The following is a 17,198-nucleotide window of genomic DNA, read 5'->3' as shown; positions in this document are numbered from 1 at the left end:
TTTAAAAAATTCAATTTTATTGTAATATTTCAGGCGACCCCAAGGCTAAAAAAACACTGATTTAGTGGCTTCTGAAAATATGAATTACTATAGTTTTTATCATTTTGGGTCATCTCAGGCCTGGCTGACACACGTACCCCCATTTGAGAAACACTGATCAAACTGACAGACACCCAATTAATTCTCTCTCTCGCTCTCTCTCTCTCTCTCTCTCGCTCTCTCTCTCTCTAATAATAATAAAATACACATTGCTAACATGCTAGTTAGCTGTTCTCAAGCCTACGTGTTTTCTACCACGTACCGTTACCATGTCGTCCCTCATTTTAAATCCAGCTGCTGTATGCGATGATGGAGATGCTTGAATCTCTTTGGACGTCTGCATCAGGTCTCCTTTAGAGGGTCACCCGCTTAGCTTTACTTATAAATACCGTTTCTGGCAATAGGTAGGACACAGTTTCCATTTGCCTCCTGGCCTCTCCCCTATAACACCTGATTCACATCAGCAATCAGGTGAAGGAGGAGGAGAAAAGTTACTACTTTTTAAGAACTTTTTGTAAAAAAACATTTTGACAACCTTGATCTATGTTTGACATCATTTATGTATGCGCGGCCCCTCAAGCCTTTTGATAAAAAATCCTAAAGGGGTCCATAGCAACTTCAATGTTCCTGTCTTTGTCTTTCACTGAAGACAGTTAGATATCCAGATGTGAGGAACTCATCTTAGAGCGTAGACCACCATGACCACCTGTTTGTTCTCAAGAGTAAACCAAACGCCCAGTACAGTAACGCTGAGTTACTTCATCTTACAGTGATGCATTAGAGCAGTGTTTCTCAAATGGGGGTACGCGATGCCACTACTTGAGAGAGAGGAAAATTAACAAATGAATTATGGGTTTTTATGTTTAATTAAAAATGTTAATCACACTGAATATTCACTCACAAAACGACAATAAAAACACAAAATAAGAGAAACATATACTGAATAATAAAAATAACAAAACAAAACAACCAAACACCAAAAACACACACACTGAGGTAGAATAATTCAAATAAATACCAACAAAATGACAACAAAACACAGAAAAAATATACTGAATAATCAAAAGAACAAATGACAACAAAATACACAAAATGACGCCAAAAACATACACACAGAAAAATACTTACTGTTACCAACAACACACTAAACGACAACAAAGATGCACAAAGTGAGACAAAAATACAAATGATCACAACAAAATACACAAAATAACAGAGAAACATACAAAATGACACCAAAAACACAAAATAGGATAAATATATACTGAATAATAATTAAAAAAAATCCAACAAAATGCACAAAATAATGGTCAAAATGATCTTGATTAGAACATGAATTGTAAATAAAAGTTGGTTCTACATCAGGAGGGAGATGACCAGATATTATGAAAACTATAGAAATAAATATTTTTTAATTCCACTTATTTACAAAATAATTCAATTCATTCCGTCATTATGATCTCCAGTTGTTTTTTTTTCTGAACAAAATGTAGTAGTCGGACATAAGAGGATGTACACTTTTACAATTAAAAAGTAAGAAAAAGGGTTTGTTGAGCCAAAAAAGTTTGAAAACCACTGCTTTAGAGTACTAGTTTATATGATAGCAACATAAAGCAGAATGTATATTAAATCTGAATTTGCAGGTAAATGTCTTATGAAGCTCTGGTCAATGCTGTGACAATTTTAATGAAAAAAAAAACACTCAGCTGTGTTAGATGTGATCAGTGTCATTTTCAACATCTTTTGCTAATTTTTAATCTGTTGTGAATTCAAAGTGGGCAAAACAGCAAAGACACAAGATAGTTTTAACCAACTTTATGCGATTTAGTGAACATTCAGCAACACAAAGGTACAAAGGATGTCTTCTCCATGAGCCAGGAGTTAAAAAAACCTTGTTCACAGCTTTGATCAATCAATTGTCAAAGAAGGCTCAGTAAAGCGACTGTTAGTCGTTGTCATGTGTTATGAAGCAGATACAGTTCAGACAAACTTTGAATTCAAACCAAATAAAACAAACATTCATTTGCTAAATTTCATAATATTCCATTTATGGGGGAAAACCCTTGAATCCACTGAGTCCATGATAATATTGATAAAACCTTCACCCATAAATCTTTATGTGTGGTTGAATATGAAAACATTACAAAAGTGTAGGGGGGGAAAAGCAAAACAAAATACATTTGATATGTTTTTAGCATTGCCTTTTGTCGAATAAAAAAAACAGATTTCTTCTTGGAACATCTCAAACATATATTTTTCATCTTACTGAGACAGAGGCATGCACTTTTGAAGCATTCATTACACCTTTCCCCCATATTCCTCCCAGCTTCATTTTAGTAAAAGTGTTCTGAAGGTATTATTTAAAGATATTTCCCTCAACCCTAAGAAGTTAATGGAGATCATTGTATTTGGAGAGTGAGATAAAGATTTGAAGAGAAAAAAACTTGCTAGTGTTAAACTATTTATCCAATGGGAGCAGGCTAAGGCCTGTAGCCGGATCTGTGATACATCGCTCAAGAAGCTTAAGATAAGTGAGGTTCTCTTGGGTGTTTGGGTCGAAGAAGCCCTTGGTATCATCATCTGCATCAGATAGGACTTTATTAATTTCTTCATCAAAGTAGCCTCTTTGGTAAGCCACCTGTACGGGCACTCTGTGACTGTGCACCGGATCAATGATCCCTCCGGTTGCAATCTGGGCTTCAAGGAGACGAATTCCATGATCTTTCACAATAAGATCCTTTGTCAAAGCTTGGAACAGAGAGATGGTACCACCAGTGTAAGGGTCTTTGTATCCTGTAACGGCTCGTTCAGCTGAGAGCAGTTTGTTTTTCCACTCGTTGCCGACAATGCCCTGAGCCACTGCTTCCTCCACGGAGAGTTTCTTGTTGTTTACTGGGTCAATAACAAAGCCTGTGGCCGCCTGGGCCTCCAACAGAACCAGAGAAGTACCAGGAGTCAGCAGACGTTTGCTTTTGGCTTCGTATATGTTTAAAGTTTCTTTGGAGGACTTGAGGTATACTCCTGCAATGCAGTTGGTCCCTTCAAGATACTTTCGCACAGAATCCATTTCGCTGACTTCGGTCACGGTCACTTTTCCAGCACTGAGATCTTTGTAGGTTTCCTCGTCAATGATTTTTGACTCGAGCAGCTCTGTAGCACTGACGTCCTTTCTGAGTCCATGAAAGTTTGTTAGCTCAGTGCTCTCAGTGATCGTTGTAATAGTAGTTTTTGTCGTCGTCGTCGATGTTGTGCTGCTCTCAGTTTTGGTCTCTATTGGTTTGCTTGTAACCACTGAAGATGATGAAGATTGCATGGTCTGCTTCTCAATGATAGTCAGAATGATTTCCAAAAGTCTTTCAATGGTGATAGATCCAGACCTGTACTGCTGGACAAGGTCCCGCCTCTTTTCCTCAGTGATGTATATGGAGTACAGAAGGTCCCACAGAGTGACAGTCTCGCCTCTGAATTTACCTCCGGCTCTGTTTGTCGTTGTTGATTTCATAATTAGCTTTGTGGCTTCATCAACAAAGAAGTAGAACTCACCTTTCTTAACGATGGACAGCAGGCAAAGCCCAGTGGCTGGATCTACAACACATCTCTCAAGAAGCTGAAGATAAGTGAGGTTCTCTTGGGTGTTTGGATCAAAAAAACCCTTGGTATCATCATCTGCATCAGATAAAATTTGATTAATTTCTTCGTCAAAGTAGCCTCTTTGGTAAGCCACCTGTACGGGCACTCTGTGACTGTGCACCGGATCAATGATCCCTCCGGTTGCAATCTGGGCTTCAAGGAGACGGATTCCATGATCTTTCACAATAAGATCCTTTGTCAAAGCCTGGAACAGAGAGATGGTACCACCAGTGTAAGGGTCTTTGTATCCTGTAACGGCTCGTTCAGCTGAGAGCAGTTTTTTTTTCCACTCGTTGCCGACAATGCCCTGAGCCACTGCTTCCTCCACGGAGAGTTTTTTGTTGTTTACTGGGTCAATAACAAAGCCTGTGGCCGCCTGGGCCTCCAACAGAATTAGAGAGGTGCCAGGGGTCAGCAGACGTTTGCTTTTGGCTTCGTAGATGCTCATAATCTTCTTCGAAGACTCAACTCTGACACCTGCAATGCAGTTTGTTGCTCCAAGGTACTTTTGAATAGACTCCATGTTGTTGATTTTCTCTGTACTCACTTCACCTTGAATAATCTGAGTGAAAAGCTCTTTTGAGATGATTTTTGACTCGTACAACTCACTAGCAGAGACCTGCTTCCTGAGTCCTTTGAACTTCTTTTCTTTGGATGACACCTCTGTGATAATGACTGTGATGATTTCAATGATCTCCTCTATTTTTAAGGTTCTGGTCTTGTACTGTTGTATGAGCTGCTGTCTCTTTTGTTCAGATATGTATTCAGAAAGTAACAAGTCCCACACTGTTACTTCTTTGTTCTTAAATCTGCCAGCATTGATTGTGACAGTTTGGCTCTTCAGCGCAAGCTCGATTTGCTGTTCGGTATGAAACTCGTTTGACTCTGCTGTGTTAAGTGGAAAGAGAAGCAGCCCGGTTTTAGGATCTTTCTCACATCGACCCATCAGCTGGTGGTAGGTAAGGTTTTCTTTTGTGTTGGGGTCAAGGAATCCCTTTGCATCATCAGTGGGTGTCATCAACATTTCACGGGTGTCTTCATCCAGGTATCCCTTTTTGATTGCAACATGCACAGGAAGTCTGTGACTTTGATTTGGGTCAACAATTCCCCCCGTTGCCATCTGAGCCCCAAGAAGGCGAAGGCCTTTCTTTGTTTGAATCAGCTCTTCTTTCATGGCTTCAAAAAGTGATATGGTTGAATCTGTGTATGGATCTTTGTAGCCAGTCACAGCTCGTTCAGCCAAGAGAAGTTCCTCATGGACATCAGGTTCAACTACTTTTTCTTTGATGGCCTCATCCACACTGTAGAATTTGTTATTGAGGGGATCGATTATCCAGCCAGTTGCAGCCTGTGCTTCAAGCAGTACAAGAGCAATACCAGGAGTCAAAAGGTCTTTATTTTTTGCCTCAGATATGCGCATTACTTTCTGGGATGGCTTAAGATTGATTCCAGCAATGCTTCCTATTCCCTTCAGGTATCCGATTAGAGGTCCTTCCTCAGCTACTTTCTCAAGGGTGACTTGTCCTTCTTTTACCTTTTTGAAAGTTTCTACATCAAGAACTTCAGAGTCTAGAAGTTGCTCAGCTGAGACAAGTTTTCTCATGGCCATTACCATTTTGGGAGTTTCCTTTTCCAGTTTTTCGATTGTTGAAATCACAGTTGTGAGAATGATTTGGATAGTAATCTGCCTCGTTCTGTATTTTTCAATAATTTCAAGTCTTTCGTCTTCTGTAAAGTACCGAGAGTGAATCAACTCCCACAGTGAGATGGTCTTTCCTGAATAGCATCCAACAGAGAGTGTTACCATTGTTTTTTCAAATTCCTGCTTTATCTCTGCATCCGTGTACATCTTTTCTTCTTTTGTTGTGACTTTTGGCTTTTCGTCAACAGGCAGGAGAAACAGACCAGTTTCTTTATCTGGGACACACCTGCTCAGCATTTCCTTGTATGTCAGATTTTCATGCGTCTTTGGATCAAAGAAGCCTCTGGTGTCATCATTGGAATTGCTTAGCATCTCATTGAGTTCCGCATCAAAATATCCTTTCCTGTATGCCACCTCAAGAGGCAAGTGAAGACAGTTCAAGGGGTCAATGATGCCACCTGTAGCAATCTGGGCTTCAAGTAAACGAATGCCATTGTGCTTGATAATAAGATCTTTGTCGAGCGCTTGAAAAAGGGACAGCTTGTGACCCGTGTATGGATCTTTATAACCAGTCACGGCTCTCTCTGCAGACAGAAGGTTTTCATACATCTGTGGACCAATCACATTTTCTCTGAGAGCTTGCTCAACTGTGAGTTTTCTGTTAGTCAGAGGATCGACAATAAAGCCAGTAGCAGCTTGTGCTTCCAGAAGGCAAAGGGCGGTGGCAGGTGTGAGGATGCCCATTCTTTGTGCTTCGTAGATGCTCAGTTTCTGATTGGAGGGTTGGAGTATCAGTCCAGCCACACAACTTGTCCCTTGGAGGTATTTTCGAACACTTTCCATTTTCATCACCTCAGTGCTTGTAATTATCCCATTGATCAGGTCGTTGTATGTTTTTTCATCCAAAATTTGAAGCTCCAACAGATCGATGACTGAGATTTTCCCTCTGAGACCATTGAAACTGAGCCCCTCTTGCTGTTTAATTTCCTTACTGGAGATGATCTCTAAAAGGATGACAGTAAGTTGCTCAACAGTGATTTTCTTTGACCTGAAAAGCTTGAATAACTCCTTCCGCTTGTCTTCAGAAAGATATTCAGAGTTTATAAGGTCCCACAGAGTGGTTTGTTGGCCTTTAAACCTACCATATCTGACTGTCACGATTGTTGTTTTGAGTATCTCCCAAATTGTGTCATTGATGTTTATTCTCTGGATCTTCCCTTTGAGAGGCAGGAGACAGAGACCTGTGCAGGGATCTGTAACACATCTGTCCATCAGCTGCAGGTAGGTCAGGTTCTCCTGAGTGTTGGGATCAAAAAAGCCTTTGGTGTCATCACTTGGGTCATCCAGGATTTCATTCATCTCTTCATTGAAGTACCCCCTCTTATAGGCCACATGAACAGGAATTCGATGGCTGTTCACAGGGTCAATGATCCCTCCGGTGGCAATTTGTGCCTCCAGGAGCCGAATTCCATGCTCCTTCACAATCAGATCCAATTGCATGGCTTGGAACAAAGATATTATTTTGCCATCATTTGGGTTTTTGTAACCAGTGACTGCTTTTTCTGCAGAGCGCAACTTTTGACAAACATCTGGCCCCACAATCCTTGCTTTAACAGCATCATCCACTGAAAACTTTCGGTTTCCTATGGGGTCAATAACGAAGCCTGTTGCTGCCTGGGCTTCCAGTAGTATCAGAGCTGTTCCTGGCATCAGCTTTCCTTTCTGCCTGGCTTGGTAGATGGTCATGATCTGAGCATTTGGAAGGAGAACTCCTGCAATGCTGCCTTTCCCTCTTAAGTAGACATTCACATGTTCATCTGCTACCACTTCCTTCACTGACATTTTCCCCTTGTTGAGGTCGTCCAAGATCTTTTCGCTAATGATATCGGCATCTGCAAGCTGCTTAGCTGTGACAGTCTCCCGAATGCCTTTAAAGAGCACTTCTGTTGTTTTTACAGACGTTTCGATGACTTCTAGAACAGTCGTCGTAATGGTCTTTATAGTGATCTTCCCTTCTCTGTATTTCTGAAAGATATCTTGTCTCTGTTGCTCAGTAAAGTATTCTGACATCAGCAGTTCCCACAGAGATACGGTCATCCCAGCATACTTCCCATGCATTACATTCACCTTTTCCTCCTTGAAAGTCATTTTAGTTTGGTAATCTATGAATCTGAAATTGAGCTGGTTTGATTTGTCATGCAGAGGAAGAAGGCAGAGTCCGGTACCAGGATCAATGACGCACCTTTCCATCAGCTGAAGATAAGTTAGATTGTCTTCAGTGTTTGGGTCAAAAAACCCTTTCGTGTCATCACCTGAATCTTCGAGAGCGCTGTTCAGCTCTTCATTGAAATAACCTCTCTTGAAGGCAACTTCTGTGGGCAGTCTATGACTGTTGATCGGGTCTATTATCCCACCTGTAGCAATTTGTGCTTCCAGCAGGCGAATCCCATGTTCCTTGACGATGAGGTCTTTTGACAGAGCTTGGAAGAGAGATATGATATCGCCTGAGTATGGGTCCTTGTATCCAGTTACAGCTCGCTCAGCTGAACGCAGCTTTGCAGTGTATTCTGGGCCCACAACTTTGTTCTTGACAGCCTCATCTACAGTGTACTTTTTGTTTTTTACAGGATCAATCATGTATCCTGTTGCTGCTTGTGCTTCCAGCAGAACGAGGGCTGTTCCAGGCATCACTACCCCTTGCTTCATGGCATCATAAATGCTCATTCTCTGATTAGATGATAGTACAGCAATGCCAGCAATACTGCCTTTGCCCTGCAGGTATTCTTTCACTGATTCCATTAACATCACATCCTGAGTTGTGGTCTTTCCCTTCTGTAGGTCATCATATGTTTCCTTATTAATGATCTTTGATGCAAGAAGCTCAGTGGAGGAAATGCTTCTTCTCAGACCTTTAAAGGTGATGTAAACAGGAAGAAGCAGCAATCCGGTGTCTTGATCCACGGTGCATTTTTCCAGGAGGTGGCAGTAGTTCACATTGACTTGCGCTGTCGGGTCATAAAACACTCTCAGCTCTTCCATTTTGTCATCAAGTAAGCCTTTATCATAGTAGCCTTTCTGAATGGCAGTGTCGACTGAGATATGCTTTTTGTCGATAGGATCAAAAAGGCCTTTGGTGGCTTTTTGAACTTCTAGCAGCCTCAATCCATAAACTCTTGTTACTAAATCTTTTTGCATGGCTTGAAAAAGAGAAATCGTTTGGTTAGTGTAAGGATCTGTGTAGCCTGTGATGGCTTTTTCTGCTGTGACAAGTTTTTCTTTCATCTCTGGCCCGACGACGCCCTCTTTGACCGCATCAGACACAGAAAGCACCCTGTTGTTTATTGGGTCGAGAACCCCTCCCGTGGCAGCTTGTGCTTCGAGCAGGGCTAAAGCTGTCCCTGGCCGGAGCAAATGGTTTTTCATGGCCTGATAGATGGTCATCTTCTCCTTGGTCTTCTCCAGAAAGATACCAGCCAGCACTCCACAACCTTGACTGAAGCCATTCTGCTTCTGGTCTGCGATGCCATTGTTGGAGTCCATCTTGACCCGGAGACCTGGTAAACATAAATATATCTTAAAGTGAGTTGGGTATTCAATATTACTTCTGTCCAATTTTATACGTATTAACTTATTAAATGACAATTACATATTAACCATAGCCCAGTACAGTGGTTCCCAAACTGGGGGGTGGTGGGCTGTTGGATGGCACTAGAATGGCCTTGCTGAACATTTAGCATGAAAAATAGAATTTTTTTTTTTGTCTTTGCACTTTATTAATAAAGAGCTTGACTGCTCTTCTAAAATATATTACTGCAAATTCTATGTTATTGTTATGAGATGTGAAGAATAGTTCAAATTTTCATTTGGTAACATTTTATTTGAAGTTTTATACATAAGGCTGACATGACACTGTCATTAGCATTAATAAGGTGTCACGAAGTGTTCGTTACCCTAACCCCACTAGATTCTTCCACCTAAACCAAAAAATGCCAACATAGCCAAAGGTGTCCAAAGTAAGGATGCACCGAAATGAAAATTTGATGCCGAAGCCGAATAAAATATAAACGCTTGGTCGAATACCCAACACCAAATATTGAATTCAGTTGTTAAGTTTATCACTATTTTTTTAAATAGTGATAAACATATTAACATATTATTAACATATTAACATATTATATTGTTTTGTTTGTTTGTCTTTTTTGACCGCAGGTGACGACAGTTGCAAACACATGCAGCTTGTCAGACGGGATGGGGGGCAACGAATAAGTCACATTACTGATGAACTGGTGAATAGAAACTTTATTAATACAGAAATAAATGAAAATAAAAAACAGATGTTAAAGCACACACAATGATTAACAGAACCATAGCTGGTGTAATAAATCTACTGGTGCTCCACGTTACTTGTGATTAACTTCCCTGTTGATGGCTGCTGTTAGTGGCTAGAAGCATTTATAACGTGCAAAATAAATGAATTTACTGCCCTCAAAAAAGCTGTAATTATTTTTGCAAAAGTGTCAAATGGTAAAAATTCTAACATCTATTGTTCCTCACACCGGCCTCAGAGTTGATAGTCACCAGTTTATTTGGATACTATTTAGACCGTAACACCATAAAACTAAACTAAAATGTGAGCAGCATTTTACGAGCTAAACCATCCACAGACTGATTAAAAACAGGAGCAGGACCAGAAAACTGCTGCCTGTGGAGGGAAACCAGGAGCAGCGGACTTCAGCTCTCGCTCTAATTTACCTGTAAATATCCAAATATTACACAAACAGAACAATATATTTTTTTAAAACAGAAAAACGTTTTGGTTTTAAGTCAGTAAAACAAAATAACCACACCGTTTATTTGTTATTTCAGTTTGGTTTTAAAACAGAATAAGCAAAGAACGAAGGCTACACTGATTGAGATAATGATGTAATGATTCACTTCTTTCACACTACAACACCCTGTATTTTACTTTCAGTATTTGTGTAATCACAGACAGAACAGCATACCTCTGGGTTGCCTCACTGTGTGTTCCTTACATAACTGCCAACATGTTCACTCACTGGTTTTAATGAAGACAAAGAGAAGAATGCAGAATAAATAACTGGCAACAACATTGCTGTTCCCTCTGACCTTTAAATGTACTAAAACACTGGAGGAGGCGGAGCCAACTAAGTCACAAACACTAAACAAACCAATCCTGGCCCTGACTGCACAAAATCTGTCCTCCAGGAATTCTCTCTTCTGTGTTAAGTCCTTACTTTAAAGAATTTAAATAATGTGCTTCTATACCAGGGGTGTTAAAACTAATTTTATCTTAGGGGGAACATACGGTGCACTGTTGTCTTTTGTTGGCCATACCCCAAAAATAAATAAAACTCTAATTTTGTTTTTCTTTTAGTGCAAATAAGTACTGACACATTATTAAGATATTGGCTTTGATCAAACTATCCTTTTACAACACATTACAAAAAACATTATGTTTTAATAAAACAACTGCAAGTAAAACAGGAGGGTTAATAAGGTATTGTCTCTCAATAACATAAGAAAACATCAGATAACTGTGAAAGCGCTCTCTAATCCTTGACTCTGGTTTGACAGTGAGATGAGAAAACTCAGCAGTAAAGAATGTAAATTAAATTCTAACATGTCCAACCTTGTTGTTTCCTTCAACCTTAGGTTCTCCAACGCACAACACGTCCCAAAATCCAGTGAAGATGCTTTCTGTGGTGGAAAAAACACACAAAGATTTACGTTTGGCTTTGCATTTTACTGCATTTAAAATCTCTTTTGAAATGACAACATAGTTCTGACAGTTATGAAGAAACTCATAAAATAGTTAATCAATCACCAAACAGTCATTATCTCTTCTAGAGACATGAGTGTAAACTGGCAGATGGCTTTGCACACACACGTCACATGCCTCCAGGCCTTTGCTCTACTCAACGTACAGACTAAAAGTTTGACAAAAAAAAACCAACAGACGGTAAAAGTTCTGCATCATAGCAGTATTAAAATGTAGATCAATGGGTTTTATAGTGTTTAGTTGTAGTTAAAAAATATAATCACACTGAATATTACCAGCAACTCACAAAACAACCTTTAAAAACATGCAAAATAAGAGAAAAATAAAATAACAACAAAAAATACACAAAACGACACCAAAAACACACACACTGAGAGAAAATTATTTAAATAATATGACAAGAGTGAACATTTTTTACTGTTACCAGCAACACACGAAACAACAACAAAGACACAATGAATGAGAGAAAAATACAGAAAATCACTACAAAATACACAAAAATAACAATCAAATGGCACCAAACACACACAAAAACTGAGAGAGAAAAATTAAAAAAAACACCAAAAACACACAGAGAATATTCTGAATACTAAAAAAAACAGACAAACAACAACAAAAAGACACACACACAAAAAACACGCAAAACATAGATAGTAGAAAGATCTTGATTAGAGCATGAACTGAAAATATAAAGGTCAGTCTTGGTCCTACATCAGGAGGGCGATAACAGGAAATGATAAAAAAAAACTATAGCAATAAATCTATTCAAAAGTCACTGTTTCATTCACTTATTTACAAAATAAGATTCTTTAAAATATGTGTTATCACTAATTCATTCCATCATTGTGTTTTTTTCACAGAATTCTTGGCAAAATGTAGGAGAAAAAAAAAGTTTGAGAATCAGTGATCTAAATCATTAAAGCAGAGTTTGATGCCACTTAGTAAATCTAAAAAAAAAAAAACTCTCTGCAACTTTCACACGATACTCTTGTTTATTTTGGCACGAACAGACCTGATGTGTTGAAACTGGAACAGCCAGATAACCTATGTTGGAATGACATCAGGGACATGGCAGAAAAACAAACTGTGAAACGTGCAAATGTGTCAAAAAGGGACATTTTTTTTCTACATTACAGCTCCTGTTTTTTTACACTGGTGAACAGTTTCTGCCAGTTTTAGTGTATGATGAATAGTAGAGGTGAAAGAAAGTACTTAAATACATTTTAAAAGAAGTAAAGTAATTCATTACATTTCTACACCCAACCGTTACCGTGTAAATTATTTTATTTTGGTTAAAATGATCAATAGACATTATGAAACTACAAAAAAATTAAATGACCAAAAAACAATCAAAAGCATCACATCATAGCTGATCAATCAGATTAAATGTAATGTATCACATCATAGCCGATCAATCAGATTAAACGTAATGTATCACATCATAGCCAATCAATCAGATTAAACGTATTGCATCACATCATAGCCGATCAATCAGATTAAATGTAATGCATCACATCATAGCTGATCAATCAGATTAAATGTAATGCATCACATCATAGCCGATCAATCAGATTAAATGTAATGCATCACATCATAGCCGATCAATCAGATTAAATGTAATGCATCACATCATAGCCGATCAATCAGATTAAATGTAATGCATCACATCATAGCCGATCAATCAGATTAAATGTAATGTATCACATCATAGCCGACCAATCAGATTAAATGTAATGTATCACATCATAGCTGACCAATCAGATTAAATGTAATGTATCACATCATAGCCGATCAATCAGATTAAACGTAATGTATCACATCATAGCCGATCAATCAGATTAAATGTAATGCATCACATCATAGCCGATCAATCAGATTAAATGTAATGTATCACATCATAGCCAATCAATCAGATTAAATGTAATGCATCACATCATAGCCGACCAATCAGATTAAATGTAATGTATCACATCATAGCCAATCAATCAGATTAAACGTAATGTATCACATCATAGCCGATCAATCAGATTAAATGTAATGTATCACATCATAGCCAACCATTGTGGTTGTTTTTCCACAGCTCAGCACATTGTTTACATTGAAAAACTGCTAGCGTGGGCGTGGTTTTAAAAGGTTTAAAAAAGCTGAAATGGGTTGAAAATGTTTCCTCCTGCATCCTCACTAATGACTGATTTTGAAATAAACTTTAAAAAAGTGCCCATTAAAAGAATTTAATCACAGTAACTATTTCATTGAGTTACTTTTTACTTGTATTTGAGTACAATTTAAATCAAGTACTTCTACTTCAGTAGATATATCAGTACTTTTTACACCTCTGATGAATTGCAGATGAGAAACATGAGAAAAGGAGGGGTTTTTTTTCTTGTTCTAACCTTTTCCACCCACACAGTTTGTAGGTTATAAGGACTTTGAGCTATTGAGCTCGTGATGTCATGGCAACTATTGGAAAACAGGGTGTGGAGAGCAGCTCATAGCTCATAATAACAGTGCCATTCTTCACTACTAATGCTAAATACTCAGACAAACCTCTACTGTGTGTTTAAATATTTCCCACATGTTGCTCAGGGTGGAAACATTTCCTGCAATCCCATTGGACGAAACATGCGTTTAATAGGATGAAAAACTAAATGAAATGCCAACATGTTTTAGTGACAGTTGTCTTATTGCAGTTTGGTTTTATTGGCCTCTGGGTTGTTTGGATGAAGGTGTTTGATGTTTATTGCACCAATGGAAACGTCCCCATTATGAGCCCTGAAATCAATAGAGGTGTAAGTTCATTACAGATAAGCATAAATAAATATTACACTATAATAAAAACTATTTTTGTTTTAGTTTATTGCAATTCAAAGCTGAGCCAAATGAGTTTTAATGGCCTGTATGAACGTGCCAAACTTCTGTTACTATCATGTACAGGATGTATTTACAGCTTTGTACAGTTTGTTCAGAAATAAACATTATAAACTCCTTATTGTGGCACAAAAACCAGCGTTAAATTCATGCAAGACAAACATATAATATGTACCTGCCTGACAATCTCCTTAAAGTACATTTAAATCCAAGATGATTACATTCCAACACCAAAACAGAAACTTCTTAATCTGTTTCAATCCCATTTAATCAAAGTTAATCCCTCACCACACAGAGGTTGGTTTTCACTGGATTTCAGTGGTTTGTGCAGTGAGAAGAGCAGGATCTATGCCAACACACAGGCTATGGGACTTTTGTTTACTGCAGCTTTGCAGTGTTTCTCAAATGGGGGTACGTGTACCCCTAGGGGTACATGATGGGGTACTTGAGAGATAAAGAGAAGACAATTAACAAATGAACGCATTCAAATATGGGGTTTATAATGTTTATTTTTAGTTAAACATTATAATCATTCTAAATATTACCAGCAACTCACAAAACGACAACAAAAGCACACAATGAATGAGAGAAAAATACACAAGATCACTACAAAATACACAAAAATACAGAGAAATACACAAAAATACAGCAAGAACATTCACACACACAGAGAATAATTTAAATAATACATACAGCACACAAAAACTACAAAAGAAAATAAAAATATACTGAATAATAAAAAGAACAGAAACAACAACAAAATACACAAAATGACACCAAAAACACACAGAAAATACTATTACCAGCAACAAATACACATTAAATGAGAGAAAAATACACAAGATACTACAAAATACACAAAAATAACAGAGAAACATGCAAAATGACATAAGAAACACACACACACTGAGTTAGAATACTTAAAAAATAACAACTCACAAAAAAAACAAAAAAAGGAATTAAAAAAGTTTGAGAACCACTGCTCTAAAAGGCCGTATTCGGCCCGCGGCCCTCGAGTTTGACACGTGCAATAGACACTTGCATTGATTTATAAAGTGATCATAAGTGAAACCTGACACCTTGTACAGTTATGTTTTCAGTTACACACACATGTCACACCTGATTTATTTTTATTATTTATTTAATGCTGTCGTTCAGCCAACAATCTGTCTGAGGAACAAAACCAGTTCTAAAGCAACTAAAGAGTAAATATGTACAAATACTTTGTTACTGTACTTAAGTAGTTTTCTCTGTTATCTCTACTTTACTTGAGTATTTCTTTCTTTTTGTGGCGACTTCTTACTTTTACCGTTTCATTTTTAAACAAATATCTGTACTTTCTACCAGGGTTGAGGTCAATTACATTTTTCAGTTACAACTACATTTTCAATTACGATTACCGTTACCAGCAATTTTTCCCCAATTACAATTAAATTACATTTATCTTGACTCAGAAAGTCAATTACAATTACGTTCTCAATTACAAAAGTTTAATTACAATTAATCACAATGACTGAGCCTGAAATAAACAACCTAATAAAAGTTAACATTCCTCTTGTGTTAGCTTTTTGTTAGCATCTCTTATGCTAACGGTTCCTAAATCAGCTGTAAAATACACTAAAAAGAAGTATCTATTATCTCATTCATTAATTTCTATTGATTACCTTGTTAGGCTTCCTAATCAATGAAAATATAAGTTTTAATGTTTAGTTCTAATAATTAATAAGTGTACAACTGTAACATGTTTTCCCCAATTTCACATCAAATTAAAATTGACAATTTTTATAGAATTTTCAGGTCAATTACAATTACAAAGTCAATTATCTGAACTCAATTGCAATTTAATTATGATTATGACAGCAACAGATTTTTAAAATTGCAATTATAATTACGCCATAATTGCAATTCTCAATTACGCAATTACAATTACAATTGATCCTAACTCTGCTTTCTACTCATTACATTGTTAAAATGAGTTCGTTACTTTTAAGACCTTTGAAGACGATGTCATGATGCAAAAAGACGCAAACCAACAAAAATAAACTCAGAGCTGCTCAGGGTTTAATTGAACATTTGCATTTTTTTCTTGTATTTATGAATTGTATTTATGATGAGTGCTAAATTCTCCAGGTGTTCAAAGGCAACAGATTCATATTATTTCCATGTTACAGTTTTCTACAAGTTCTTAAAAAAATAAAAGATGTGGAATTTGCTGGTTTAAAAACCCAGTCTTATCATTGTTATTTTTTATTCAAGTATCGATACTTTTACTTGAGTACTGATGACGAGTACTTTTGCCACCTTTGTGTCAATGTGGAAACACGTGATCCATGAGGAATGTTTGTTTTACTGCTTTATCTCAGAGTGCTGACTAAGAGGATAAATAAACCATTTAAAAGCTCTTACCTTTGTCCTGTGGTGAGTTTGTGATCCAGGTCGATGGTGGTGGTGGTGGTGGTGGTGAGGTGGTGAGGTGGTGGTGCTGAGGTGCTGCCACCTTCTCAGTGGTGCTCTCTGCCTGCAAGTCATATATAACCCAGAGTCCCTCCTTCCCTGCTGAGCCTCCTCCTCCTCCTCCTCCTCTCAGACACTTTGTAGGAATTCCTGAACCCTTCCTGCATTAGTGGTGGTGGTGGCGCTTTGTCCTGAACAAAGAGTACAAAAGTGAGTCTTTGTCCAAGTGCAACGTCTGAGAAAACGTCGTTTGGCCTCCTTTGAAGAGTTTTTTTGTCTGACATTTGTTATTTAATGAGGTGACATTTCACAGTGAAAGTGAACATGTCTGTTATCTAACTATATCAGCGGTTCTCAAATTTGCTTTGCTCAAGTGCCACGCAGGTTTCTCGCCAGCGCTGTTGAGCGTAGGGGCCCCCCCTTGACGTTGTAATTTTGCTCCCCTATGGAGCGATGGTGCCCCCTACGCTTCGTTTTCAGCAGCATGGGGTGATTTTCTGTTGTTTTGTTTTATTCCTTTTTTAAATCGGTACCGTCGTAATAATTGTTGCACACTTGGACACAAAAGTGACTTCTAGGCTGGCACGGGTTGTTTTAGCTTTATTTTTAATCTAAATAACCCAGAAACACATTCATCAGCCGCAGGGGATCTGCTCAGGTGCTCCAGTTTTTACCTGAGGGCCCCTGCAGCCACATAGCTGCCCCCGATGCTGCCTATGTGCATCCTCCGCTTGGTAACCGTAGTATAAACAGTGTAGCTTCAAC

The 17,198-nt window shown here is 38.1% G+C and overlaps 1 protein-coding gene across 1 annotated transcript; it reads right to left on the bottom strand.

The window, feature by feature from the left end:
- Window positions 1-1,839: 1,839 nt before the first annotated feature.
- eppk1 (epiplakin 1) lies at window positions 1,840-16,543 on the bottom strand. Its single transcript, XM_028460683.1, has 3 exons — window positions 16,386-16,543; window positions 10,962-11,029; window positions 1,840-8,865 (listed from the first exon to the last, which is right to left on the bottom strand). The coding sequence occupies exon 3, from the start codon at window positions 8,849-8,851 to the stop codon at window positions 2,498-2,500; it is 6,354 nt and encodes a 2,117-aa protein (XP_028316484.1). The 5' UTR covers window positions 8,852-8,865; window positions 10,962-11,029; window positions 16,386-16,543; the 3' UTR covers window positions 1,840-2,497.
- Window positions 16,544-17,198: the final 655 nt, after the last annotated feature.

The sequence above is a fragment of the Gouania willdenowi genome, chromosome 11 (genome assembly GCF_900634775.1).
Source record: "Gouania willdenowi chromosome 11, fGouWil2.1, whole genome shotgun sequence".
Classification (NCBI taxonomy): domain Eukaryota; kingdom Metazoa; phylum Chordata; class Actinopteri; order Blenniiformes; family Gobiesocidae; genus Gouania; species Gouania willdenowi.
The sequence above is the reverse complement of the archived record's forward strand: the minus strand, read 5'-3'. Positions and strand labels throughout refer to the sequence as shown.

Excerpts from the sequence above, each read along its gene's own strand:
- eppk1 (XM_028460683.1), bottom strand. The coding sequence starts at position 8,851 with ATGGACTCCAACAATGGCATCGCAGACCAGAAGCAGAATGGCTTCAGT.